We start from the raw sequence: 25,977 nt of genomic DNA, 5'->3' as shown, positions 1-25,977 counted from the left end.
TGGGAGCCGCCTATCCATTATGCCAAGCGGAACATGGGCTGCTGTGGCATTCTCGACGAAATATGCCCAGTGCTTCGAGCGTACATACACCCCTTGATTCTGGTCGGATTAGTCGCTCATCGTTGGATGGGTGCCCGAGGCTTCACCGATTTCCCCATCATCGACATACTCCTTCGCAACAGCCAACTACATTCCATCACCTCTGAAATGGTGCGCACCGGCTACTGGAAAGTTCTCGATGTCCAGGAACTACAAAAGCTTCCCATCTGTTCTGAACTCCGGCAATTACGCGAAGCCGACATCGTCCTCGAGCGCACTCACCACGAAACGCTTCAGATCTATTACATACGGTTTTGGTCGGAGGAGACTTATCGGATCAACATAGACAACTGCCTATTAATAGAAGTCCCAGATGTGTATGCGTGGCGAACGTACCTAATTGAAGAAGAATACCATCCCGCGATAAGCCGCAAGGATGGGTGGTGGTTTGGCCCAGACATACGCCCTCAACCTACCGATTGCATCTTCCCCATGCTTCCCCACGGAAAGCCTTTAGGCAGCAGCGAACAGAAATTCCCAGTATACCTGCCTTCATCCAAGCAATGTACTCTCAGCAGATCGACTACGCCGAATCCAAACCAGAGCTAGCTCGCTATGCGTCGTGGTTCATCAGGAATTTAACGCGCTACTTGTACCTCGAAGTATCGCCAAGAAGGCATGCGATTGTATTTCAGCTTGACGAGCCTTACGATGCAATGATGGAAGAATATGTGGAAAAGTACAGGAGGAAGCCGAGGATTGTTCCTGTATCGAGGGAGAAGGTGGTACAGGTGCAGGAGTGGGACCCAACGACGTACCCGCCTGGATACCTTTCGCAGTTACCTAAACACCATATGCCAGCGGGACCAGGTATCGTTGAGAGAAAAGTCTAAGAACGACAGAATTGTGGCGATGTCTTTGGATGATAGTTGGGCAAGGATCTCAACATGAAGTTCCCCTGGAAGCAGGCCGAAAGGATCGCCTGCGGTTTTGCTTTTGATACGTCAAATTCGCTCGGTCTCAACACTGGAGTTTCAAATGAGAGCGCCAGGGTTTCTCGAATGCTGGCCTGGATTTATCGGGCAGAAGTTCTACTGTACTATCGATGATGGTCTGCAGCGTCTGGTTATGACGGGGGGTGTTCCCTTCGGGCTCGGACTGGGTGCGTCCATGCCGTATCCTCAATAACGAGCATATAAAAACTTACTTATAATCTTTCGTGGCGTAACAGAGAGCAGTGCCCATGAAGATGATCCGGCAACCGAGTGAATCCTGCAGGATAAGGGCGATGGCTTGATGATTGCGGGGATGACTCGATGGTTCATTCGAATTCTGCGAATAGCAGAGTTTGATGTGGGAATCTTCGTTAGTATGCTTGTTAGAATACAGGGCTATGCATATGACAGAATCCGTTTTTCCTTAATGGGTGGCTACTCTGGTGGAATTTGCTGAGGTTACACATTGCTTACCGTATACATTGAGTTGTGTGAAGCTCAGTGTGTAAGTCTAACTCTAGCGTATGTCAAAACATAGAGATCACTAAAAGTCCTTGGCTGTATTGGACAAAAGCAAGCCTTCCCTTGTGTCTCGGTTTCCAAAATGAGGCCGACAGCTGTGCGGAGCTAATTCCTTCGGAAGACCATTGGTCGGTTCTCGAGGCAACTCTGTAGGCAACTCTCGCGAATGAAGAATTATGACTCAAGCTCTGATTGATTCTATGAGACGCATCCAATGAGCCTCGCAGCTGTTTTCGCGATTGCTTTGAATAGGATGCATGGGAAGGTTGCGCGAACCCATAAATATTTGGGCTAATCCGCGACAGCGTAATGGATCCGCAGAGGTCATTGCCGAGGCCACCAAAATCCCCGGAACTATTTTTGTCCAAGCTTTTGAAACGCTAATAGAAAGACGTCCCAAGTCCATCGCCTCGGCTTTATCCAAATTTAGAGTGACGTGGTACTACCGTTTCGTCGCGTGATGCCTTGTTCAACTGCTGTCAAAAGATGACAGCTCGCGGCCTCACCAACCACGCCACGTATGCCGTCCCATCAAGACCTCCAATGATTGCAAAGGCCGATTCCATGATTTGTTGGCCTTCCAGGTAATTGTGGATAGCGCTCGTCTGCCTGTCCTGCCGCTTACCTTCAGAGATAGATCCATCTCCACGGCTAGTCTTTGTCCTCACGCGAGACACTCAACGTATTCTTCTTCCACCGTCCGTTGAGCAAACCAGGAACCTTTATGGCCAAACAGTGCAGTATTGGACGCTCGATGCCGCTATTATGTTTCCAACATTATACTGCCTGCGAACGAGCGAAGAGACATTCCTGGAAATGGTCATTCCCAAGTCTTACTTGCACAGCAGCCAAATAGGACTATATGCAGTCTCGAGAGATGTAGGCTCCGTTCGTTCGTTCGATCCCGATGTTCCGTGGGTACAAAGTTTCGACAAAAAAGCAGGACGATCGTAGACGGTACGCGTGCCGTGCCTTTTGGTTCATGCCATGTGCCGTTGTCGGACTGAGCATGGCAACTGCTTAGCAACATCAGCAAAGTAGACGAAGTCAGCACAGTTCCCTGAGCCGGGCCTTCCCCCTATACGATCGCAAGTGGGAATGTGCGACCATCGACCTGGATGCAAGGGTCTCGCGGCTTGTTGCATGTTGAAAGGGGTTAGTCCTCGGCAGGGTCCAACCTAAATTCAATGTCAACATCGAGCGGACGGCACGTTACATGCACAAGTCAATCAAGCGGAGCGATCGTGGATAGCGAAGACATTGCGGCGAGAGAGTCCGATACGAGGCTGCGCACGGATGAGCAGGGCGCGTCTCGCTTCCGGGGTGCATTACGCATGGTAACAGGTATCAGATCCTTCCTGCACTACCTGCCCAGGCTGACAATTCGCACAGTTGAATATTGCTCCTCGGCTCACATGGACAAAGTATGAACGCTTATTTGAGCACGCCTTGCCGTGAGCCTTGAGCCGCCACTGGACGTATGGACTTCAGCAGCCGTTGGCGTCGGTGCTGTGCATCTTAGGTGCGCCACGCCGACCGTACCACGCCACGATGCTGCCCAACCATGCCGGCGCGGAGCTGGCATACACTGTGCGACGGAAGCTCTGCCTGGGTTCAAGTGCTAGCAGCTGCGATAGCAGGTGTTGATGCTTGCCGCGCTCAGTCCGCCCTGAGACCGCGCTGATGCATCGCATCTCAAGCGCGACATGAGCAGACGATTGACAACGCCTTTGCGATGCACTAGTCTTCGAAATGGAGCATGCGATCAAGTGGAAACCAGCCCGCTTGCCGATGGATCGATGGTCCGCTGCCCGTCACAGTTGAAGCGGGTCTCTATTTTCAATGGCTGATCACCTTTCTCAATGGCCAATAGCGAAGTAGCCGCCATGCAGATACGCAGGCAGCACCGCCATTGTCGAGAATCCGACCCGGGGAAGCGTCAACTGCGTGGTGGTTTGCAATCTAGCCGGATTTGATGGTCTAGCCTTTATCTGCGCCACGAACAGTGACAGGAGCTCCAACTATCCGGCCTCTTGCGCGCGAATCAGGAACAGTGGGCAGAGAGACGACCTGACAGCTGACACATGAGCCGTGCAATGAGCAGCAGCTTACTGAGTCGAGCTTATATCCGTACGGACAGAAGGTTGGCGAGGATTTTGACGTTGCCCATCTTTGCTGCTGCTTGACTGAGACAGGAAAGCGGCATTGACGCGGTCTTAGGACAAGTTCATTCATATCTATAGCCTACAGAGGTCGGATTGTACGGCGATCGACCGAGGCGGAGCTTCACGCGCTGTACCATCGGCTGGCCAAACCTCGCCGCGTGCATCAATGCAGAGCTGACAGACCCAGGAAGACACCAGGAGCCTCGATGCGTAGATGAATTGCGAGCCATCAGCATTTGCAATCCGCGGACAAGACACTCAAGAGCAATCGCGTTCGGATCTTGGAATCGTTTCTATTCGTTGGGAAAGCTCGAACTGATCGCGGCGCCGCCTTACACCGCTCTCTGACCTGACTGGGTGGTCATGGCATGGCCGAGCTCGCGTCTTTGCTCACTCCTCGCGCCTTCCGGCCTTCCTTCTCCTACCCACCAGCACAGCACACCACACATTTCAGCAGAGCGAATCCCGCGCTGCTGCCACACTGCTCTGACGAAGCCTGAGAAGCTTGTTCGTCTTGACTTATTCAGGCTCCTACACGTGCGCTGTCTATTATTCCACTACACGACGGACGACAGCAACCCCGCAGAAGTCTGGTACAGGCCTGCACCGGCGATAATTTTCTTCCACTACTCTCCCCAAAGGCCGAGCATCAAACGGTCTCGCTCTGAGTGAGTGTTGTTGGGTGCAAGATAGCCACCATGAGTCGCTGATTTGTTTGCGTCAGCCACTTTGGGACATTACAGACCCACGGAGCTCATTCTTGGTCCAGGACACTGCGGACCGCAACCCTACAGACCGCCATAACCACACCGCACGCACTGCCTTGCCGAGACCCAAGCGACTTGACACTTGGGTGCTTTGGGCTCTACAAGCGCGCTGACCGTCATCTCAGTACACGAATACACGTCAGTGCCGACGAACGAGCTCTTTCCGCACTCCACCTCTCACTCGGTCATCCCTCGTGTATACGGCCTTTCACCTCCTCCGCAGCCGCCTTCTCCCCGACACCCATTACATCCCATCTCGGCTCAGACTTCCTCGCCCCTCCCGCCGCGCTCCTTGCGTCCACCAGTACAACTCATCTGAACGTCCGCCTCTGCTCTATCACGTTCGCCGCATCGTAGTTTTCAGACGCCGGCAACCCGTTTAGAGCGGAACTATATCGAGACACACCTGTTCAGCTTACCCAACAAGCTTTGTTGGCATTTGCTTCTCGTCGGTCGACGCTGAGTCGGCACAAGCCTACTATGGACGGAGCGTCCATGCAGACGACGGACGGCCCGCCTGAAGCAGAGGCCATAACGACCGACCAAGGTCAGACCCAAGGTAAGCGGCAGATTCTCCTCGTGACGCTTTTGGAAGCGCTCTTTAACCATGACACAGGCAGCACAGCGTCCACTGCTCAGGAGTTTACAACAATGGCCGAATCTTTACACGCGACAGTGCATTTGTCTTTTCCAGCCACGCCGCTCCTAGCACCTGCTCCTACATCTTCGTCCGACCCACGGCCCCGTCCTAGCATGTCGCACAACGCGCCAGCTGCTCTTGCCTCCGCTGCCGCTGACCTGTTTTCATCCACAGACTCCCCCCAACCCTCACATGGCTTGCAATCCGTTCCGACGGTCGAAGCGTATCAGGCTCATGGTCTTTTCACCTTGTCGGACGACCTGTTCCAGGTACCCGCCGGCCACAACCTCGCCTCTCTTTCTACCACCATCACCCCCTCGAACACGTCATTATGTCCTACGCGCACTTTGCCTCCATCGACGGTCTCCGAACGAAGCATATCAAGCTTCGGTCGCAGCGCGCTATCTCGATTGCGTAGACTTTTGCAGCTGCCGTTGACGCAGAAGTCACAGAAACCCCGCAGTCCAGAAGATTGTCTTCAAGCATCGCCGATCGGCCTCGGAGGATTCGAGCCCGCACTATTACCTAGGAGCGCCGAAATCACTTACGGAAGGTCAGTCGAGCGTGGGCTGCCGTCAGGAGAGACACAGGATGAACGCGCTCAGCACATTATGCGACAGCTCTTTGAACGCGACATTAGGATCGAGGTGCCCCTTGCAAACGGTGACCGCCCGCTGATTGTCGCACGGGCGTGGCTCGACTGGTTTTGTCCGTGCAATCTTGTTGATCAACGGATGCTTGAGGGGCTTCCTTCTCTCAAGTACGACTCGATCGACCGTGAGCACTACGCTATCACTCCGGCAGGACGTGCGTACTCGACCGCGCGCTTCGAGGGAAGATGGTTCTGCGCAGACATCGATGCGTTCGATCCTTGTTATGACCCCACGGAATTCAGAGTGTCAGACCATGATCTCCGTTGCGATGTCATCATCGGTCGCCCAGCGATCATAAAGCATAAGCTGTTCCAGGGTGAACCTTCGATGCCTCTGGCCGTACCACTTGGAGTGCGCACACCGCATATTCGAATTGACCGTATGTCTCGTCCCTTCACGGCGATGAGCTGCAACTAACGATAGGACAGGACATAGTATTCGCCCTAATGAGGAAGCCGCTAGACAAGCACGTCAATATGAAGCCCGTCTGATGGAGCAAGGGTACGCATACCAGGTTTGTCGCACCCAATTGATCTGTTGCTTAGCTGACAGCCCATCGTAGCAACAGCGCGACGCCTATGCCCACAAGCAAGCGCATGAATACGTAAAGATAGCGTGTGCAAAGATATACAATGACAGGTATCAACAAGCTACGGCGGAATTCGATCAATTACACCAAGGCCGATGAGGGCAGACGCTCGAAAGTCATCCCTCATCTTTCCAACCTCGATATCTGTATCTTTCGCCCGGAAGACCAGCTCCATATCCGTGGAATGTGCCGAAGATGCTGCATCACTCGTGCACCTTGAATCCTAGGGGCACACTGGCCGATTGCGCAAGCTTCAGTCGAATTCAGACGGCAGCAGTGTACCGCAACATCGAATGGGCAGGAACGCTCTCAGGCCGTACAAGCGGAGTCGAGCCTGTGCATAGAAGCATGGCTCCGCCAGGGCTAAGGGTTATGATCAGTTTGCTTCCCTTCCCATATGAATACTTTACGGCGCCGGGTGCATACTTCTACGATGTAACACTGCCTTGGGAACACTTTTCGCTCAGCACATCCCAACAACATTCGACTCAGGCGACACCGCGACAAGCTTTGTCCCACTCCCGTGGCAGTTCTTCTTATCTTCCTCTTACATTGGGCCTTTGGGACTCCACTTCCGTTTCAAGAAAGTAGTCGGGTGTGGCATCCAGGTGAAAGAAAAAGCATGACTGCAATGTTAGGATTGAGCGGCTTATGAGCCGCTTTGTCAGAAGCATCATTGCCGCGCTCCGCTCTCGCGACCGGGGTTCTTTCATGTACACGCAAGGGTGATGACATGCAGCGCCTGGAGCGGCAAGCCACTTTATGCAGACCAATCGGGACTTCGTACCCGTGTAAAAAGCAGTGGTAATTTCATTACGTACACAAAGCGCTATTGTTGCCCCTCAGTAGGATGCGCGTGGCCGGGCCAGTTTCTGTTGTGTGAATCACTGGAGCTCAGAGTCTGTAGCCATTGTAGGATATACAGATCTTGACAGAGCACAGTCACGCATATCTCGACTAGATTCGATTCGGACTTCGAAATGTTGTTACCCAGTAGCCATCTAATCAGTCTTGTCAGCACTGACGAATACGACCTGAACGGCGGCGAATCTGTCTCTGTGTTAGCTCGGCCCGGACAGAGCGTTCTACAACTCACGCTGCAGTTACTGCGAAGACCTCCGCTCGTTTGGCATTCGTGAAAACGCTTAAACAAAGAGACACTAGGACGTTGAAAGCCGCGATGATACCCAGTCTGGCAGCCATAGACTGGACCTTATACAAGATGACGATCGAGCCTATTGGGAGTAGAGATGCAATCACGCTCGTCATCCAATAAGTGATCTGCATAACCTTTTCATCTTCATACCCGATGATTCCGCGCATATCCGCTCGCGATGATTTCAAAAAGCAAGCGCAGCCGCAACGAACCAGCTTCGTGATTGCATTGTCCACCACCCAGTTGGAGAAGGGGTCTTCTTTCTTCCGAGGACGTAGGCTTGCGAGATCGGGGCTGTGCGCGTGTGGTTCGGACAGAGAACCCCATATTGTGGCGTCAGGACCGAGGAGACAGAGATCCATGTGATGCTTGCTATGCAGAAACCTCTGCATGTACTTGAGATCGTATCGATCTGGCTCCGGATATGAAAGCACTCGAGACTGTTGTATGAGCGCCTGATCTGTGTGCAATGTCAGCGACGTCTTACCCCTAAGGTTTGCTTGATGACGCGTACTGTATTGCCATAGCGTCTCCCTGATTGTGTGTACCAGGTCCAGCTGCCTCGAGTCGCCATTATTCTGGGAACTGCGTAGATGGTACCAGTTTCGAGCATACTTTGTTTTAGGTTCGATGTTGCTGTTGCTGTCTTCCATCTGTTGTTTCTGTAGTTCTTCTTCAAGCAAGACAAGTTCGGCTTGGAGATAGAGAAGGTTCTCAGCGTTTAGTCCTCCAAACCGACGAAATATAGCCATCTCGGGTCGTTGCTCTATCTGAGCTGCCAGCATGGGGTAGCCTTGGGCTTTCTCGGATGATGTGTTGCTTGAGCTCCTCGAAACTGTACCTACTGCTGTCATTGGATAGCCATGTGCTACTGGTGACGTTGGACTATTCGCACTCGTGACTACTGGGTTCGACATTTTGATGCTTGGGAGGTGTGTTTGTAGGGCCACGATTATGCGTTTCAACCTTCTCGGGAGGCTATCTCCTCTACTTGAAAGGTATGCGTACGCATTTCTCAGTCAAGGCAACGAGGCAAAGTATACATCTACAGCCTTTTCGGCTGTTCCAACCACTCAACCGCCTTGATAGCTGGCTGTCTTGCATATGAGAGTGCATCATGCATCTACTGAATCTCCAGGGCCCTTTTCACAAGGCTGCGAACGATGCGTTGTCATAATGTATTTCTGAGCATCCAGTGATTGCTCGGAAAACTCGCTTGCTTAAGATCGTGCAAGTACGACAGACATTTCGAGAGTAAGACAAAATTCTGAGTTGAGCTCGAAGCCACCTATGTTGCGATGACAATGAGGGCACAACCGTGGGCAGAGAAGAAGCTCGATCTCTATTCAGTTCACCGAGAGATCCTGTTACCCAACAGCGCAGATGGTGGGGTGGCACTGCATTTAATTGGTTCTGATAAGGCGACTTTGGAAGTCTGACCCAGAGGCGTAGCCAGGCGTCACCTTACACCAATCATGTCAATCTTCATGCGCCTTGCGCCAATCATGTGAACGTTCAGCCAACGGATGATGCAGCTTTGGATCGACGTATGCCTCATGATGACCCCGGCCAATCAAAGTATGATGCGCAGAGCCACCCAGACATCCAAGCGAGTTACCGTCCTGCAGTGCACAGACCGTTAGGAGGATCACGACCAATGGTATCTTTGCAAGATCTGCACTGTGTACCATCTGCCACGGGCCCTCCGGTCTTGCAGCCTGAAATGCAATTATCTGGTGAAATCCTGACCCCGGTGAACCAGGCTGGCTGGCAGGCTGGCTGACTGCTCAGCCTTCCTCGTCCTGCAGTCGGCGAGGCACACTCGCAAGAGTCCTTCACCGGAACACCGCACTTACACCCCATTGAGATTGCGCGTTACTGCTCGAGTTTGAAGCGCAGAATGTTCTCATGTTTACCACTAAAGTCACGAAATAAATCAAAGGTCCGTTATAGTTGAGCATACGGTCGGAAGTGTGCATTTGGTGTTCTGCGGCTGACAATCGCTGAAGCATCGGAGACATACAACCCAAAGAGCTCCCACAATAGAGATCAACGCTCAATCAGACAATGGAGCACATATATGGAGATCAGCAGCCGTATCCTTCGACGATACAACCGACGAGAATGTCGTCTCGCGATACTTGGTTACCGAAATTCTCAAAAAGCCAATCTATCCGATTGACGAGGGGAGGCGACACTCATACCCCACAGCGAAGGATATTAGCGGATACACAAATTTGGTGTGGTGCGAGGAACATAGTAGACATGTACAGTCGACGGAATTCTTCGTCTCTTCGGAACATAGACCCAGATACGACGTGGTGTTCGGCAGAATAGGCACCAGACCTTCACCAAAATCGTTAAAGAAGGCCCAATAATGTTTCTTCGAATGGTTAATAGTCCCTTACACTCCGACGGCTTAGAAGCGTTACTAACGATGAGGAGATGCCACTAGATTTTGTGCGCAACGGGTTTAGCGATCTTGAGGTAATCGAAATATTCGACCTCAAGATGCGAGAAACCGGGATGAAATCATTCGATGGTTGTGGTCGTTCATAACTGGACGATCGCAACGAGCGAACAAGCCCAATTTGTTCGAGTTCACCTTTCCCACACTGTTTGCTGGAACAAGGAGTTTGAATACGTTGATTATGAACAACAAGAACGCTGGAATGACAAATATGTGGAACTTTGTACATCCCGTTCATGTTGATTAAAGAGAATTGTTGGTATTATACAAACCACTCTCTTCCCGAGTGCAAGCCGTATGGCTCCGAGTCTAACAATCGGTGCAGATTTCCTATTCTTATCGTTGAAAACTTGTTTCGGGTTGCAAGCGATCTAGCAACGCACTTTGCGTCTTGTTGAATATGTGAGGAAAAGAAATCACAGCCTCGCTGATCCCTTCGCCTCTTTTAGCGCGCCTCTTGAGAGCGCGTACTAACATCGAGGAAATCAGGTCTGAGGTGGATTGAATTCTGCTTGGCTTGTAATCAGTGGCCTAGAGTGAATCTTGAAACTGTACGACTCTGAAAGCTTTGTGCAGATTTGAGTGACACGACATCTTTATCACGGAGCTTTTCATTTTCTACGAAACTCCAATGCAATGATAACGGAACGAACGCAATGTTGTACAAGGCTTTCTGCTCGCCTGCCCCAATCAAGAGTCCACCAGCTCCAAAGATAATAGAGCTTCTCACGGCGTAACCCCTGTATATATACACTACTGGATGTATACAGCACAGTGGACAACACTGAGCTACGACCGGGAAGCTCGAAGCTGAAGTAACCAGATTCGAGTCATCGAGAATATACTAATCATATTATGGATCCGAGCGTCGCGTAGGGAGGTTTACGTACAGCTCGATGTATTCATATCGGATTATGATGTTATACCAAGTGGTGCTATAAATGCTGCAATTGGAACCCCGATCGCGCACATCACTGCAGTGGAGAGGATCGCTGCGTGCGGAAATGGATCAATTTTGTCCGCGGGGAGGAGGAATCCTAAGCGTAGCAAAATGGAATATCTTACCCATCACGAGTACTTGGTCGCATGACTGGAACGCGGTGCAAAATCTTAGACCAGACCTAGGTTCGTGCTTTGCAATTCCGCATGAACGAGTCTACAGAATTTCAAATGCCAATTATCTGCTTTGCAAAGTCGTACAGGACTAGACTCGGCGTAAGAATGAATGGTGCTGATAGAAATCGTTGAGTCCAACCTGTTTTTCGAAATGATGTAGTGTACACGCATGAGAATATTGCAGTTCGGGAGAAACCTGAACGTAATGCTGGTGACCTAAGGATCATGTTTGACAAGGAAGCAGGAGCGTATGGTGTGCTCGATTAAGCGTCTAGGTATGCGTAAGAACAATCTGCAAGCCGAAAGTAACTGATCTGGTGGACATGGATCTCGCTAGTCGGGAATTTCTTGAAATATGTTTTCTGAGTCTGGTCTCTAACACTGTGCTTGAAAGGTGCGAAAATGTATACGAGAGTGATATGTACGAGCAACCGGCAGCGCATCAGATTCGAGTGACGGGGTGATACGATGTCTCATCCGTTGACACAGCGTTTGCATCGGTAGATACAGCCGACCTTTTAGGGCTGGACACGTGATATTATATGCATTCACTGCATTCACACTTATCCGACTCTCTGAGTCCCTACGATCTAAAGGGGATGCTCGAGGCGACAGCCGCAGGATTACTCACATTCCGTTGATGCAGAGCTGAAGGCATTCCAGCATGTCTTAGATTTCACGCCGCGTCCGTCAGTATCAGCCTTATTTAAGCACGAGAAACACCAACTTTGATTGTGTGCTCTAGATCAGATTTGTAAGCAGCTTAATTTCTGTTACGTGATACACATGGCTGAACGAGACAGCACGCCTTATTTGCTAGTATGTGCCTCGAGGTCCATCGTGCGTCCTACTCACTCGCTTGATTGCATTGAAAGCAGATGGAAGCTAAGACTTACTTGCTAGAGTTACATGAATTTCAGGTGACGTAGCTCATATCTGAGTTTGCAAAGTCTTTATAGGTTGCTTTCAGCGACGTAATGCCGACTGATTTATCCTGCCGTCTTGAGGTTAGTGGCAGATCGCTCTATTAAAGATGGTATGATTACGACAATCGTCCTTCACTATGTCCAAGATCCTATCTGAGCCTACTACCACTTTCTGAAAACAAACGACGACTTCACGACTATGAGCTCAATGCAGCCTAGAGTTAGCGGCCGTGTGCTTGTCATTGTGACAGTAGCGCAGTGTATTGTTGCTCTCATATTCGTCTGTCTCCGAAGCTGGGCTCGCATTCGACTCATGCATGGACTTCGGACCGATGACTATCTGCTGTGGACCACAATGGTATGCATTTCGGTCCTCATTACTATGATTACAGTCTCACTTAACTTTCCAAGTAGGTATTTCTGCTTGGACTCACTGGAAACACAATCGGTGCCGTATACCACGGCCTCGGTCGTGCTGATCTAGACCGGGAAGATATGATAATTGTTCAGCCGTACGTTTTTGCAGTTCCCAGCCTGGTAACGTTCTCACTGTTCGTGAGCAAGGCGGCGGTCGTTGCGTTTCTGCTCGAGATAGTTGTCGACATCACGTAAGATAAACGGCGTCCTCAAGCCTAAGTTCTACGTTCTAATCGTATCGATCTCGTAGGCATAAAGTCATTCTCTGTGTCAGCCTCGCAACCCTCGGTCTCTTATCGGCATTGGAGTTCATTGGGCTCTTCGTACAATGTTTTCCTGTGAACGCAAATTGGAACATGTTTTTACCAAAGCAGTGTCATTTCGATGTTAACCTGGTTGGCTATTTGCTTACCGGTATGCTCTGACCACTCCATCAACTTAAACCTATCCTTCGTAAAAACTGATCATGAGGACAGGCTATGGCACTTTTCTTGACTTCTTCTTAGCACTATTGCCATGGTTCTTCTTCAGCGGCCTCCAAGTGAGGCGGAAAGAGAAGCTTGTAATCTGCATATCTCTCAGCACGGGAGTATTGTAAGCAAATCATCCCAACTCAGTCATTATCATACGTTCCCCAAACACTGACGAGCCTCCAGCGCAGGAGCCTGTGGCATATTTCGCGCAATCGAAATCTTCAGATATACGCGCAGCCATTCTCGTATCTGTACGTATAGACCTCCTTTACTAGACATCTACTTGTAAGCTTAGTATTGTTAGCCGCATCTGTAGAGGCGATAATCTGGAACAACACCGAAGCCTGCGTCTCCATAGTATGCCTTTGCCTCACCGTGACCCGAAAACTCTACCGCCGGTACAGAAAGAGGGTTGGGAGCCATACCGACAGTACCAGGTCCACGACGGGACTCCAACCATCCCAACCCAGCGATTGGTCAGAGGACCGGCCTCAGAATCATATGAGCATACATACGCGGGTATCGTCAGAAGGAGAGGTGTATCTGGGAGAGCAAATATAAGAGTGCGGCGACATGTGTTATGCGTGAGTAACATTCTACTTCGTGTTGTTGGGTGATTCTGCGTCGAGGACCGTCACGACGTCGCCACCACGATTCCTACCACGAAGGCACACATACGCTATGCACCTTCCAAAAGAGAAAATGCACTACAAGATACGCCACAAGCCTGAACGGCAGATTGAAGGACGACAATAACAATAGCAAAGTTGACCCTAAGATCTGAAGTGCTGCTCGACGTCTCTATTTAGCCTATTCAGCGCGCTCGGTACGGCTCGTTTCTTAGAGTCTAACCTCGTCGCAACATAGTCGTTGCGGGCAGCCGGAGCAACGTGTTTGCCTCCGCGGGCATGCGGGGTACATGTGATGTTCTTCTTGGCCAGTCCGGCGTACCTCTGGTATGGAAGTTGTATCTGGTAGGAACCAAGCTAGCACACTGTTACCCATGACCGGCGCCCTATGCAACATTGAACTGAGCATCAACTCCAATTTTATCATACGGCCTTTCGACACCAATCGACCTGTCCAAGCTGCGCTCATTCCGACTACGCCCTTGCCACCGCGCTGTCAACACTGTTCCGGCCTAGTATCTAGGCGTCGTCCTTAGTCCATTGTATATCCTGCTCGTACCTGAATTTATCCGCGTCGATCTCCCACCCAGCGCCGAGGAAACCCAGCATCCACGATGAACATCCCGGCACGGTTAATTGCATACGGCATTCTAGAAGGGCTCATGACGGGTGGCTGGGCCTGCTCCCCAGGCCAGAGGTAGGGGTAGCTGCACGCAGGAAGTCATATATACCCTCCACACACCACGCAAAGATGACTTCCTCAGCGCCCTCGCTCGTCGCAGTCTATCCTCCCCAGGAGTTTTCGATGCCAATTGACATCTTGCGAACAAGATGAAGCTCACGCTCCTCGTCGCGGCTCTGCCTGCTGCTTCTACTGCGCTTCCCACCTGGCCTTGGACCAAACCCCACAGCAAGCCGCTCAAGTACCCCGGCCTCGACGTCCTCGCCAAACGCGCCGGCCTGCTCTACTTCGGCACCGCAATCGACAACGTCGTCCTCGACAACAAGCAGTACATCTCCATCGCGCGCAACCGCTCCGAATTCGGCCAGGTCACCCCCGCCAACGGCCAGAAATGGATGTACATCGAGCCCACGCAGGGCGTCTTCAACTACACGCTCGGCGACCAGATCACCGTGCCGGCTACTAGGGCCGGCCAGCTAAAGCGCTGCCACAACTTCGTGTGGCACAACCAGCTGCCTGAGTGGCTGACTTCTGCAAATTGGACGAAGCCAGCGTTAGTGAAGGTCTTGGAGAACCACATCAAGCACGAGGCGAGGCATTACTATAATGACTGCTATGCGTGGGATGTAGTCAACGAGGCGTTCGACGATGACGCGGCAGCGAGTTTGAGGAAGGATATCTGGCTCGATACTATTGGCGCGGAGTACATCGAGCTGGCGTTTAAGTTTGCGCGGAAGTATACCCGGCCGGGGACGAAGTTGTATTACAACGACTATGCGATTGAGAGTGTGAATAATAAGAGTAGTAAGGTTGCTGCGATGGGTAAGTGCATCCTATTCGAACGTAATGTGGAGGGAAGCTGTGGAAGCCTGAGCTGATAGAAGGCAGTCAAGGACTTTAAGAAACGCGGTGTACCCATTGATGGGGTGGGACTGCAAGCGCATTACACCGTTGGGCGCGCCCCGAGCTACGACGCTCAGATGGCTGCGCATAAGCTGTTTAGCAGGCTTGGCGTGGAGACCGCGCTCACGGAGCTAGATGTGAGGCTTCAGCTTCCTGACAATTCGACGGCGCAGGCGCTCCAGGCGCAGGTTTACGCGGACTCGACTAAGGCGTGCCTCGATGCGGACGACTGCGTCGGTGTCACTGTGTGGGACTTCTGGGTACGTGATATCCGTGGTGTGATTGAGACGTAGATAAAGAGCATTTACTGATTGAGTCTAGGACCCTGTAAGCTGGGTGCCGGATACCTTCCCGGGCTACGGAAACGCCGATATCTGGGATGCAAACTTCACGAAGAAGCCAGCGTACTACGCCATTTCGGATCTGCTCAGGTCGTATGACTGAGCTCTCTCCGATAGATGCTCACATCTGTACATAATCAATGATCATAATCCGCATCTCCGCGTTCCGCAAGAACGTGAAGCCGTCTCATCTCAGCCCCTACCCTACCTACCACCCCTCCCCGCCTTCACACCACCCAACAGCGCCCCAGGTGGCTTCGCCAACACCGCTTCAACATCTCTCTCCACGCTCTCACTCACTTTCTCACCCAGCTTCTCCTTGTCTTCTTTCGTCTTCTTCTCCTCCTCCTCGTCCTTCCACACGAAGTTCCCCGCCCCACCGCGTCCCGCCCGCCCAACAGGCATCTGCTGATTCTCAGGATGCCACGGCGTAGACACGTTCGGCTTTGCGGTCGTCGGCAGCGCGGTGGAATCCGAGGGCGTCGAGAACGTGCCTTCCTTCGCGAGCCGCTCGGGCTGGTACCAGTTGCCTGCGCCGCCGCGGCCAGTATGGGCGTAGGATTGAGCTGCCGTGGTGGATGGAGGAGCAGCGTCGGCGGTTGTGGAGGGAATGCGCTGAGCTTCTACGTCCTGTATTTAGTGTTAGCGACGTGGAAACGCTTCGAGGTCGGACTGGCGACAGGTCGCAACGGGGGCGCCTGCGTCGCTGCGACGGAAAATCGCTACGCACCTCGACGGTCTTCTTGCTCTGCTCCTGTGCGCGGATGATGTTCCCTGCGCCGCCGCGTCCAGACATATTGTGCGCTTTCAGTCGGTAGTGTCAAGTTCCAGTAATCGAATGGTCGTACGCACGACGGCAGTACGATGGAGTCCGTGGTTGCAAGTAGAGATCAATTATGGAAGTATGGTGGTAATGAAGAAGAGGCTCAGTCGGCCTCGAGGAAAGAAGCACGACGATCCATGCCAGTACCTTGGATCGTTCCGAGATCGCGTGCAAGAGGCGCGGGGGATGCGCTTGGCGGGTCGAGGTGATTGTGGGGTGAACGCGTGATGGGCAGGGGAGCCGCATTAGTCACAGGAACTAGCGTCCGATAAGGAGCGCCCGCAACGCCGTTTGCATCACTCCGTAACTCACACGACAGGAGAATCGTTATTCACAGTATGATCAAATTCAATGATGAAGAGAGGAAATAAAGCTTGAATTGAAGCACTGTTGTGAGTTCCACTATGTGAAACCCTTGAAGATGGGATATTGGGATAAACAACAAACACCATCGTATCCTGCGTGAGACCACCAGTCTCTGGTCATACCCTTGTAAGTTCGGTAGAACTCCTGAACGCCTCATGTCGCCGCACCCAAAACCCTACGAATTTACTTGCACTGACTGCGGACAAGAATTGAAAAATTTACTCCCTTCCTTCTTGTACAGCCCGTAGTACAGGGTACAGATCCCGGGCATCGTCGCTCATATGATCTCTACTCTCGTCCTCATGTTTGATGTCCTCCTCGTCGTCTGAGAAGTCATGAGACTCAAGCCTCTCTTTGAGGTATGCTCGTAACCTCTCAATCGTGCGGATGTTTTCTACCCAGGTCTGTTGAGAAGTCTCATGAGGCTGTTCGGTAGATGTTGACGAGACAGCACTTGGAGAGCGCATTGACAGAGCTGGGTCAACCTTGGGCGAGTGGATCGCGAGCTGGTTAACTGTGTGATGCAGGTTGTCTTGCTCAGAATCACGAGGAGTCTTGCCTTCCTCCGCATCGTCGGATGTGTCCATCTGATCCTGTTCGTCGCGACCTGGAGCTGCCTTCTGCAAAAGGTTACCAGAGTAGCGCCGGCGACCATCGGCATCAAAGGCGGGTGCCAAGCCGGATGAAGGTGCAGCGGCTGACATGTCTGACATGGCACTGACTGAAGGCAGAGTTGGGTACATGCTACCCATTGAGGTCCTGGTCGTAGGGGAAACGGTGCTGCCAGAGTGGTGCGATCCGGGCGAGTGCTGAGAAGCGTACGACATGACACTTGATGCTGGAGTCAAAGCCGGAGTGTCGGCGTTCGCGGAAGCGGCAGCAGTGGCATGCGAGGATTGAGGGTGCGTTGTCGGAAGCCCAGGCGGCGAATGGCTAGTACGGTATGCGGCGCCAGTGTGGAGGTAGTGGGCGCCAGCTTGTTGAACACCAGCAGCGGCCGCGTGGTTGGGGTTCTCATACACAGTGCTCTGCAGCTGCTCCAAGAACTGATCGATGTTGAGAAGATCGCTCTTGGTGCGCAGGTTGGGGAGCGGTAGCGAGTAAGGATGCATAGGAGGGTGAGTAGCTTGAGCCATCATTGTGCCTCCGTGGCCGCCGTACTCGGACATACCTCCTTGCTGGTAGCCGCCACCACCGACGACGGGCAGCTGAACGCCTTGGAGACCCATAAGCCTTTGACCGACATCGTAGTACGTGGCAGGATCGATAGCGCGGCGCTTGGCGTCGCCAAAGAATTCGTTCAATGCATCATACGCAGCACGTTTTCGGATCTCGTAAGAGTCGTTCAAGTTTTGCTGGGCAGGGTTGAGTGCATAGTAGACGGGACCATATGCGGAATTTTGGGGAGGTCCACCGTAGAATCCAGCTGGGGCGCCGCCAGGGTGTTGTTGGCCGTAGCCTCCATTGGGACCGAGACCACCTTCGGGATATTGGTATCCGCTGGCTGTAGCGGCAAGCGCCTGCAAGTCAGCGACCACTATGGAGCGCGAGTTAGAATTGAAAAGAGATATGAGAGATTTAGTGAACGATGATTAGGGGATTTCGGTGGGGTACAAAGGATCATCGGGTTGCTTAGAGGATGCGATGAAGAGCACTTACGTTTGCCGCCTTGACCTGGGTAGCCGGGTCCTCCGTGAGGGCCACCACGGTTCGGCTCAGGAGAGCGCAGAAGGACAGAATCATCAGCGTGGGTTTTGACGTGCTTCTTGAGATCTTGAGGACGCTTGAACGCCTTGCCACAGAAGTCGCACTTATGCGGCTTCAAGGGGACGTGGACGCGAATGTGCGAGGTGATATGATCTCGCTTAACGGTCGTGGTACGACAGTTGCCCCACTGGCAGGTGAGGTTCAGGTTGTTGGTGCTTTTGCGACCAACATGGCGCTCACAGACGTGGTCCTGCGGTGTTGTCAGTTATGGATCACGTGGGTTTTGATGGGAAGCCACGCGTTTTCGAAGGTCGCGGATGTGAGGGACGCGTATATGGAGGCATGCAGACCATAATACGCGTCTTGCATGATGTTGTTGTGCTTTGGACTCAACTTACATAGAGTTGCTCAGCTGTCGGGCAACGCTCGCCGCAATTCTGCCACTGGCAGACGAGTGTATCAGTGGCGCCGACGTTGGATGCTTGGGGGATCTGGGCAGGCTGTTGTGTCGGGGTGCCGATGGCGGGCTGCTGAGGAGCGGCCGTCTGGGGCACAGTTGCTTGAGGTTGCTGTTCTGCCATTGCTGGGGTAGACTTGGGTGAGGTGGAGAGTTCTTGGCGACAAGAAGTCCCAGACAAGTAAAAATCCGAGGTTCGCGCGTGCTTAGGTAATACCAGCCGCGCAGGAAGGGAAGGCGCACTCAGTTGAAAGGAATGCGCGTGCCAAAAGCCTCGAATTGCGGAGAAAGAGTTCAAGAAAGCGAGGACGGGGCAGGAGCGCGTGAAGTATGAAATGAGCGGGGGAGGAAAACCTGGGCAACATCTGGGCGCCAATTTGTCCCGGAAAGCACCCAAGAAATAGCCCATCCAGCGCTCAGCCCCCGTCACCCTTGGCCAGTCGCAGCGAGAACGCCAAAGCACGCGCCAAGCCCGATCAGGCTGCGCTTGCGCCTGTTACGTACTGCCAAGCCTTGGCGCAGGCGAAGCGTTGATGGCGTCGACCGACCATCCCGGCTTCTGCCCGTCGCGTCCAAACCCAGGCAGGTCTCAGCTGCTGCCCGTGAGAGCACATCCGGGCGCCCGTTGAGCGCCGTCTGTTGCTGCATCCAAAGGTACGCGCACGAGCGGTGGCGTGGAGAGAAGATTTCCTCGGCGGCCGTGCATTCCGCATGCCGCCAGGCTGGGCGATCAGCATGAGACCCAGCCGAAACTCCCGCCTAGGGCCAAGTCCGACAACACCCAAGAACTCGCCCGCCCAAACTTGGCTTCAGCGGAAACGCTCGTCATGGCCGGGCAGTGTCGCCCAGAGCTTCAGCGCTGTGTGCCTCGTGGCAACGTCTTCTGCTCGTTCTCGCCAACACGCCCCGCTCTGGTTTCGTGCTTCGAATAGCCACGCTTCGCGAGGCCGTGATGGGCCTCGCTTTTACCGTGACCTCAGCCAAGCACATGTCATCCGCAGTCGACTTGAGGTCCGCCATCTGGTAGAACACCTGGTCTCCAGGGACCCTCAGGTCTTTGTCTTTCGACCCTGAGAGTACAAGTCTTAGTCATGACTGCATATGATCCAACGGCCTCCACTGATATGCGCACCTGCTAATCAGCTCAGTAACCTGAAGCAGCTCTGGAAACAGTGAGTCAGTTCAAGCGCGTTTAAATGGAATACTCTCTTACACTCCTCGGATGCCATCAAGCTAATGTGAACCAGACGCAGGCGTACCGTAATTGCCGACGGGAATAAGTTTGCCGAATGAAGTACTTTACATGCTGTGCAACCGATTCCATCCTTTAGATCTCCCAGTTCGCTATATGGATGTTTCTTTACATCGGGGCTCAGTGTACCGATCATGAAGTCGTCTCAAAAATCACTGCACGAACCGTTGGCATGTTTCAATCCCACTGCAAAGATCATTGAAACGCATCTGGGTCCACATGGGCAGTCTCGACTTGCTTACAGCGAAACAACATGGTTGTCCGTATCGTACACCATTACCAGTCTTCCATCAACTAAACATTGTCACACGGCTCTTTGTTTTCAACGAGCAGATGGTAATGTGTAGACTACCGTGCTTACAGTACACCACAGCATCTTGGCTTTGTGCGGATGAGAAGAGCGGGACGAGCCCCGTGCCTTGGCACCAAGAAATACCCAAGAAAATCAGAGTGCTTGGCCCGAGGCTGTGCAGTTAGCACCCAAAAAGCAGGTCTGCAATCACACCATCTGTAGGATATTGTAAGCAGCTAGGCCAGATGTTGCAGCTGAGTCGCACCTTCCGTTTCAATATCGAACAAGATAGCGAAACGGGATGTGGTTGAGGTGGACTAACGCACAATACTTCGTGCATCTTTGCTCCATGCCCCTGGACAGCAGTACAGTGTATCAAAGTCCATATGTCCCTTTTAAGCACATAATGTCGTTCTCGCGGATGAGCTCGCTGTCACCCAATTTGGCCCTGAGAACTAGCGCAGCCCGTCACTGATCTGTTCAAACCAGTAGATAGTACACGCGTCCATAAGCCTACATGTGTCTATGGTGCGCTATTTGTGCTCACTTCCTTCCACCCTATCGACGCGCGCCACTCAACACGCCCATTGTGGCGCTGGTGCACAGTGAAGTCATAACAAGCACCACCATCTCCGCCCACCCGCTCAGCAACAGGCTCAGCAACAGGTACGCGTATGCTTCGCTGCCCCGGCATATCTCAGCAGCTTGGCTGCCTCTTCTGGGTCATGTTGCATACCAAGAACTGACAATATTGCTTTGGTATTTTTGCTCGGGCGCCGAGACGGATCGCGGCGGAGCAATGGATGTGAGTGCCGAGCTTCTTGGGCTTTTGGGGGGACGAGAGCGGAGATTGGGTGCCAAGAGGGCGCAATTTGTCGTCTGTTTTGTTGGGTGAGGCACCTGTAAATGTTTGTAGGACATCCTGAGGGGGTGAGGGGTTCTTCCTTGCATCGTGGATTTGGAGTGATTGTGGGATTATGTTGAATTTGCTGGCGATACTAAGTTTTGGAATTGATAATGCTTATGCACCAATCAGTATCGCGTCGGGTAGCTATGGTCTGGGTATGGTGTAGGCATTCGAGATGCACTTCCTACGGTGCACCACTCAGTACAACTATCAGGCTACTGTGCTCAAAGCCACTCCTTTGGCAGATTTGGCCTTCTGATACCGAGGGAGTGAACGAAAAGCGTGTTACGGATCGATCGTAGTTACGGAATACTCCACGTCTTTAGGAACCCAGTTGCTTCGAACCTCTGTACAAGTAATTGCCTCGCTGCGTTCTTGATTTAGTAGAGCGATCGAGTAGTTCGATCATACAACGGTGTGAGTGGTACTGCATGAGATGTCGACGCTGCTGGTAGGTTATTCGCTTAAGGGAAACCGGGCGCGTGCAGTAGGTCTGAATACATCGTTAAAGATGACTGTATAGTTCAGCCTCAGCATTGAGCTCGTTCTCTAAGTGCATCGAAGGGAGCGGCGAGACTTAACCAGGGTGTCAGCATGCTTGAGTCGGTTTGAAGCTATACCACTGGAGGTCAAAGATTTTACGTAGAGATATGAAAAGAATCAAACCGTATTTGACACAAGGTTCTAAAACGATATCTGTTCATCTCAAGGTATCCGTTGGAGATGGTCCATAAGACCTCATAGCTTCCACACTGTCCGTAAATAGATATGGCAGAACAAGGCTCGACCTATCAACATGGTTCACCCTACTTCAATGTAATCTGATGTACTGCATCTCTTGATGGTACGTAGCTCTAACAAGTTTCTTGCAGGTATGGCCGATCTCTCTGCTGGCTGCATTGGCTCGAGTATCCTTTGGACCAATATCTTTCGTACGACTGTATCGCCGAAGTCCGGCATAGCTCAGATCTCTCAGACTATCCTGTGCGATCATGAATACAGTCATCTACATGCGAGTCATCAATGCTGCTGAAGTCACGCTTCGTGCGGGCGCAATGGAGCTTGTCGCAAGGTAAACAGAGTTCAATCAGGCTGATCGAATGTACACACAGCCGACAGCGTATCAGACGATGGAGTGAGCATTGGTGATACGAGGTCTTATCCGTTGGCACAGCGTCTGCATCGGCGGGCCGTTTGGGACCGAACACGTGATATGGCCCAAGCTTTTTGTTTACCTTGGCATATGACGAACTATTCTAGCCCGGCTCATATCTCCCCACGTCCCACAGACCACCACATATATCCGTGCAGCAGTCCTTGACCTGGTGCACCTGCTAATTATTTACTTAGAAATTGATCACATCAACACCATGGCGCGCCGCTCAGCCAGGCTCCAGAAGGTATGCTGCCGTCGCGTTGGGTCCAATGTTTGTTTACACGCATGTGCTCACCGCCTACAGCATTCGCCGGCGCCCACGCAGTCGCGCTCCAGCGATTCCCGCGACAGCTGGGAGACTGCTCCGTCTCGCTCCAACTCGCCAGCTCAGCAAGAGCTTCCCGCCGTTGCAGAGGACGAAGAGCTCGCGATGAAGACGCCACAGAAGCCCGCGACCAACGGTACGAAGGCCTCGAAGGCGTCGCAGCTTCCAGAGCCGACCGCAACACCCAGCCGCACCCCCAACAATCGCACTCCGATCAAGCCAACCGGCATCGAGATGCATCCGGCTCACCATCACGCCAGCACTGCCAAGTACTTGGACGAGGCGCGCTGGCTCGGATTCCAGGCTTTGGGCGCGCACACAGCTCCGCCGAAGCCCATGGGTTTGAGCGCTGGACAAGACACACCGACGAAGGCGACTCCAGGCAAGGTGCCGGAAGGGGATGTTGTGTCGCCGGACACTCGCTTTCGCTTCCGGTTCAAATCACCTCTTAGTGCTCTTAGCCCGTCTTCGAAGAGGATCTTGAAGGACGGCACACAAGAGGCAGCGGGTCGGGGCCTGTTCAAGGCGAACGAGTTTACCGCTCCCGTTGATATGACACCCAAACGCAAGACTGCCGTCCCCAAGGGCAAGATGGCGCGCTTCAGCGACGCTCACATGGTATGTGTCTAGATCTTGCAGTTCTTGTTCAGTAACGTAGTTAACGTTGATGCTTCACAGAAAGAATTCAAGAAGATGGACTCGATCGCCAACCATCCCTCTGCATTCCGTGCCCTTCAGAAGTCGTCCTCCAAGGTCGACCTCAGCAAGGCGGAATCGAGCACGAAGACCCCGAACACGCTGAAGCGGACGCAGTCTAAGATGGATTTGCTAGAGTCCATGCCAAAGGCTCCTACTTCCGCATTGAAGCGCACCCAGTCGAAGATGGACGTAGCAGAGACCACAACAAAGATTGCTCCCACGCCGCTCAAGCGGACCCAGTCTAAGATGGACATGGCGGGCAGCAGCCTTCCGCGGTCGCAAACGACTGTCCGAGCTCTTCCTCCGTCGCGAGATGGTCCCCGTCCGACCCAGGAGGACAACCCGTTCGCGAAGCGTGTCAAGCGTACCGAGACAGACGACGCTGCTACTGCGCGCCCGACATCCCGCGACGGCCCTGCGCCTGATAAGTCCGCTGCTGTTACCTCGACACCGGCTCGGAAGAACACGGGCTTGCCGCGACTGGCGTCTAGGCTGATGACACCGACGAAATCGTCCATCGCGAGAACTCAGAGTGTCAAGACACTCAAGTCTCAATCGATGATTCCTGGTGAGTTCGAATCTATCGTCAAAGTAGCCGCACACCTACCGCGGACACTGTAGGCTATAGCGTAGTGTACAAAAGCTGATTTCTTCCTTCACAGGTCCGTCTCTACTGCATTCGCCGTCGACGAGGAACCTCCTCTCGCCCACCAACAATGGCTCACCCTCACCCACGAAGAACATGTTCTTGCCGACCAACATTAGCAACGCCTTTAAGGAGGGCGTTCGTGACGGTATCCGCAAGACAAGCAGCTCACTCCAGCGCGTTCGATCCATCCTCCGCACACCGGGCCGCAAGTTCTCCGAAGATCCTACAAAGATCGCTGCCGGCACCCATATGTCTCCCCCATCCGGATGGAACACCAGCAACGTGCTTCCTGCGATGCCCAAAACAGCGCCGGTGAAGAAGCACGTCAACTTCACCAATAGCACGCTGGAGCGAGCGGGAGTTGATGAGCTTGGCAAGTCTCCTTCGCCGATGAAGCTGCGTGCTGGGTCCGAGGTCCCCTCTGGAGCAGTCATCTATCCCAGCTTGGGCAGCTCGGTGGAGTACCCCACCATTCCTGAAGGTGCAGAGTCGGCTTCCGCTTCGCCATCGCGATGTCTCACTTTCGGCGGTGCTACCGAGAGCACGCCAGCCGCATCAGCCGCATTCTCGTTCAAATCTGACAAGCCCATCAACTTTGGTCCTCCTTCGACAGGTACTATCCGCATGGTTCGAAAGAGTGATGCCTCGTCGATCGTGGAGGGCAAGAAGCGCAAGCTCGAGACGGTCTCTGAGGGCTCGGACAAGGAGAACAGCGAGCAATCCCCTGATACTGGGCGCTCCGCAAAGAAGATCAAGACTGCTCCGGTAGCAGTCCCGCAGACGCCCTCGAAATCTGCATCGAAGCTGCCCCGCCGCACGCCGCAGGGAAACTCAATCAGCAAGTCCAGGCTTGCCTTCTTGGCCACGCCAAAGCGCGGCAAGGCTTAAATCTTCCCGAGTCGTCGTGGTGACGCCTTCTATGGCACCAATTTGTGCTGAACTAGGCGGTGTGAATCTGCTATTGTCCCTCCGGTTCTCCGGCCCTGCTCTTTGAAATGCCCCGTGTGTTGCATGCATTCTCCGTTCAGGCAAGTCCGCGGAACTGGCGTTGGGAGCATCATAAATAACGAGTTTCTTTGCTCATTTTCTGAAACTCCTCACCTGTCTCTAGTCATTTCTTTTGTTTCTTTTCAAGGCGTCCGGTAATGGCTGAACAAATTGGTGAAAGTGTACCATAATTGGAGTTCGGATGGTGGGTCACGACTGGAACACGATAATCATGATTCTGGCGTTGGTCCAAAGTAGCAAATGCAATTTGTTCATGACTTTACTTGGTGTTGGCGTTTTCTGGCCGGGCGTTTCAGAGAATCATCTTAGCGCCCCTGCGTCACAGTGGCAGCCTACGAATGAGCTCGTAGTCAGTGAATCACCCTTGGCCATCTTAGGACTAGCGAAGTTGTCTTACTAGATTCACAACAGGCTCCTACATAACCTACACTATGCGCCATCAACACTCCAACCTTCATGCATGATCAAACTTACTTACTATTCTCCTTATATGACACCGCATTATGACTGATACCAAGCCTCTCACCGCGTTTATATCCGGGCCGTTGGATTCAACGGAGGAGTACTTTGATACGCACTACAAGCCCAGGATCGATCAAGCTATTGCCGAAGGGCATAATTTCATTATTGGACCTGTGCGTGGTATTGATGCGCGCGCGCTGAAGTATTTGTTGCATAGCGGCGTTGCGCCGGGGAGGGTGACGGTGTAGTACGTTTCCCCTTCCTTTCGACCATCGTCTTCACAGATACCTTCCATACTCAGACGGCGCAAGCGCACTGCCGGTATACCGCCTCAAGAAAAAGTAAAGCTAACAGAAGGTGAAGCATGGCCCCCTTCGAGCATGACTCTCCC

The 25,977-nt window shown here is 52.7% G+C and overlaps 6 protein-coding genes across 6 annotated transcripts; 3 read left to right on the top strand and 3 right to left on the bottom strand.

Annotated features, from left to right (window-relative positions):
* Positions 1-4,968: 4,968 nt before the first annotated feature.
* N0V89_001616 (uncharacterized protein) lies at positions 4,969-6,198 on the top strand (the record flags this gene model as incomplete). Its single annotated transcript, XM_056210427.1, has 1 exon — positions 4,969-6,198. One exon carries the CDS (start codon positions 4,969-4,971, stop codon positions 6,196-6,198), a length of 1,230 nt encoding a protein of 409 aa, XP_056077249.1.
* A 1,264-nt stretch (positions 6,199-7,462) lies between these two features.
* N0V89_001615 (uncharacterized protein) lies at positions 7,463-8,380 on the bottom strand (the record flags this gene model as incomplete). Its single annotated transcript, XM_056210426.1, has 2 exons — positions 7,463-7,986; positions 8,041-8,380. 2 exons carry the CDS (start codon positions 8,378-8,380, stop codon positions 7,463-7,465), a joined length of 864 nt encoding a protein of 287 aa, XP_056077248.1.
* Positions 8,381-14,388: 6,008 nt separating this feature from the next.
* On the top strand, positions 14,389-15,586 carry N0V89_001614 (uncharacterized protein; the record flags this gene model as incomplete). Its single annotated transcript, XM_056210425.1, has 3 exons — positions 14,389-15,061; positions 15,128-15,402; positions 15,464-15,586. 3 exons carry the CDS (start codon positions 14,389-14,391, stop codon positions 15,584-15,586), a joined length of 1,071 nt encoding a protein of 356 aa, XP_056077247.1.
* Positions 15,587-15,687: 101 nt separating this feature from the next.
* On the bottom strand, positions 15,688-16,279 carry N0V89_001613 (uncharacterized protein; the record flags this gene model as incomplete). The annotated part of the gene is made up of 2 exons (XM_056210424.1): positions 15,688-16,113; positions 16,214-16,279. The coding sequence occupies 2 exons, from the start codon at positions 16,277-16,279 to the stop codon at positions 15,688-15,690; spliced, it is 492 nt and encodes a 163-aa protein (XP_056077246.1).
* A 611-nt stretch (positions 16,280-16,890) lies between these two features.
* N0V89_001612 (uncharacterized protein) lies at positions 16,891-18,960 on the bottom strand (the record flags this gene model as incomplete). The annotated part of the gene is made up of 3 exons (XM_056210423.1): positions 16,891-18,209; positions 18,332-18,629; positions 18,778-18,960. 3 exons carry the CDS (start codon positions 18,958-18,960, stop codon positions 16,891-16,893), a joined length of 1,800 nt encoding a protein of 599 aa, XP_056077245.1.
* A 3,697-nt stretch (positions 18,961-22,657) lies between these two features.
* Positions 22,658-25,004, top strand: N0V89_001611 (uncharacterized protein; the record flags this gene model as incomplete). Its single annotated transcript, XM_056210422.1, has 4 exons — positions 22,658-22,687; positions 22,748-23,386; positions 23,447-24,035; positions 24,130-25,004. The coding sequence occupies 4 exons, from the start codon at positions 22,658-22,660 to the stop codon at positions 25,002-25,004; spliced, it is 2,133 nt and encodes a 710-aa protein (XP_056077244.1).
* Positions 25,005-25,977: the final 973 nt, after the last annotated feature.

The sequence above is a fragment of the Didymosphaeria variabile genome (assembly GCF_027946475.1).
Source record: "Didymosphaeria variabile strain IMI 356815 chromosome Unknown scaffold_1, whole genome shotgun sequence".
In the NCBI taxonomy this organism is placed as follows: Eukaryota; Fungi; Ascomycota; class Dothideomycetes; order Pleosporales; family Didymosphaeriaceae; genus Didymosphaeria; species Didymosphaeria variabile.
Note: the sequence above shows the minus strand (reverse complement) of the source record. Positions and strands in the feature narration are given on the sequence as shown.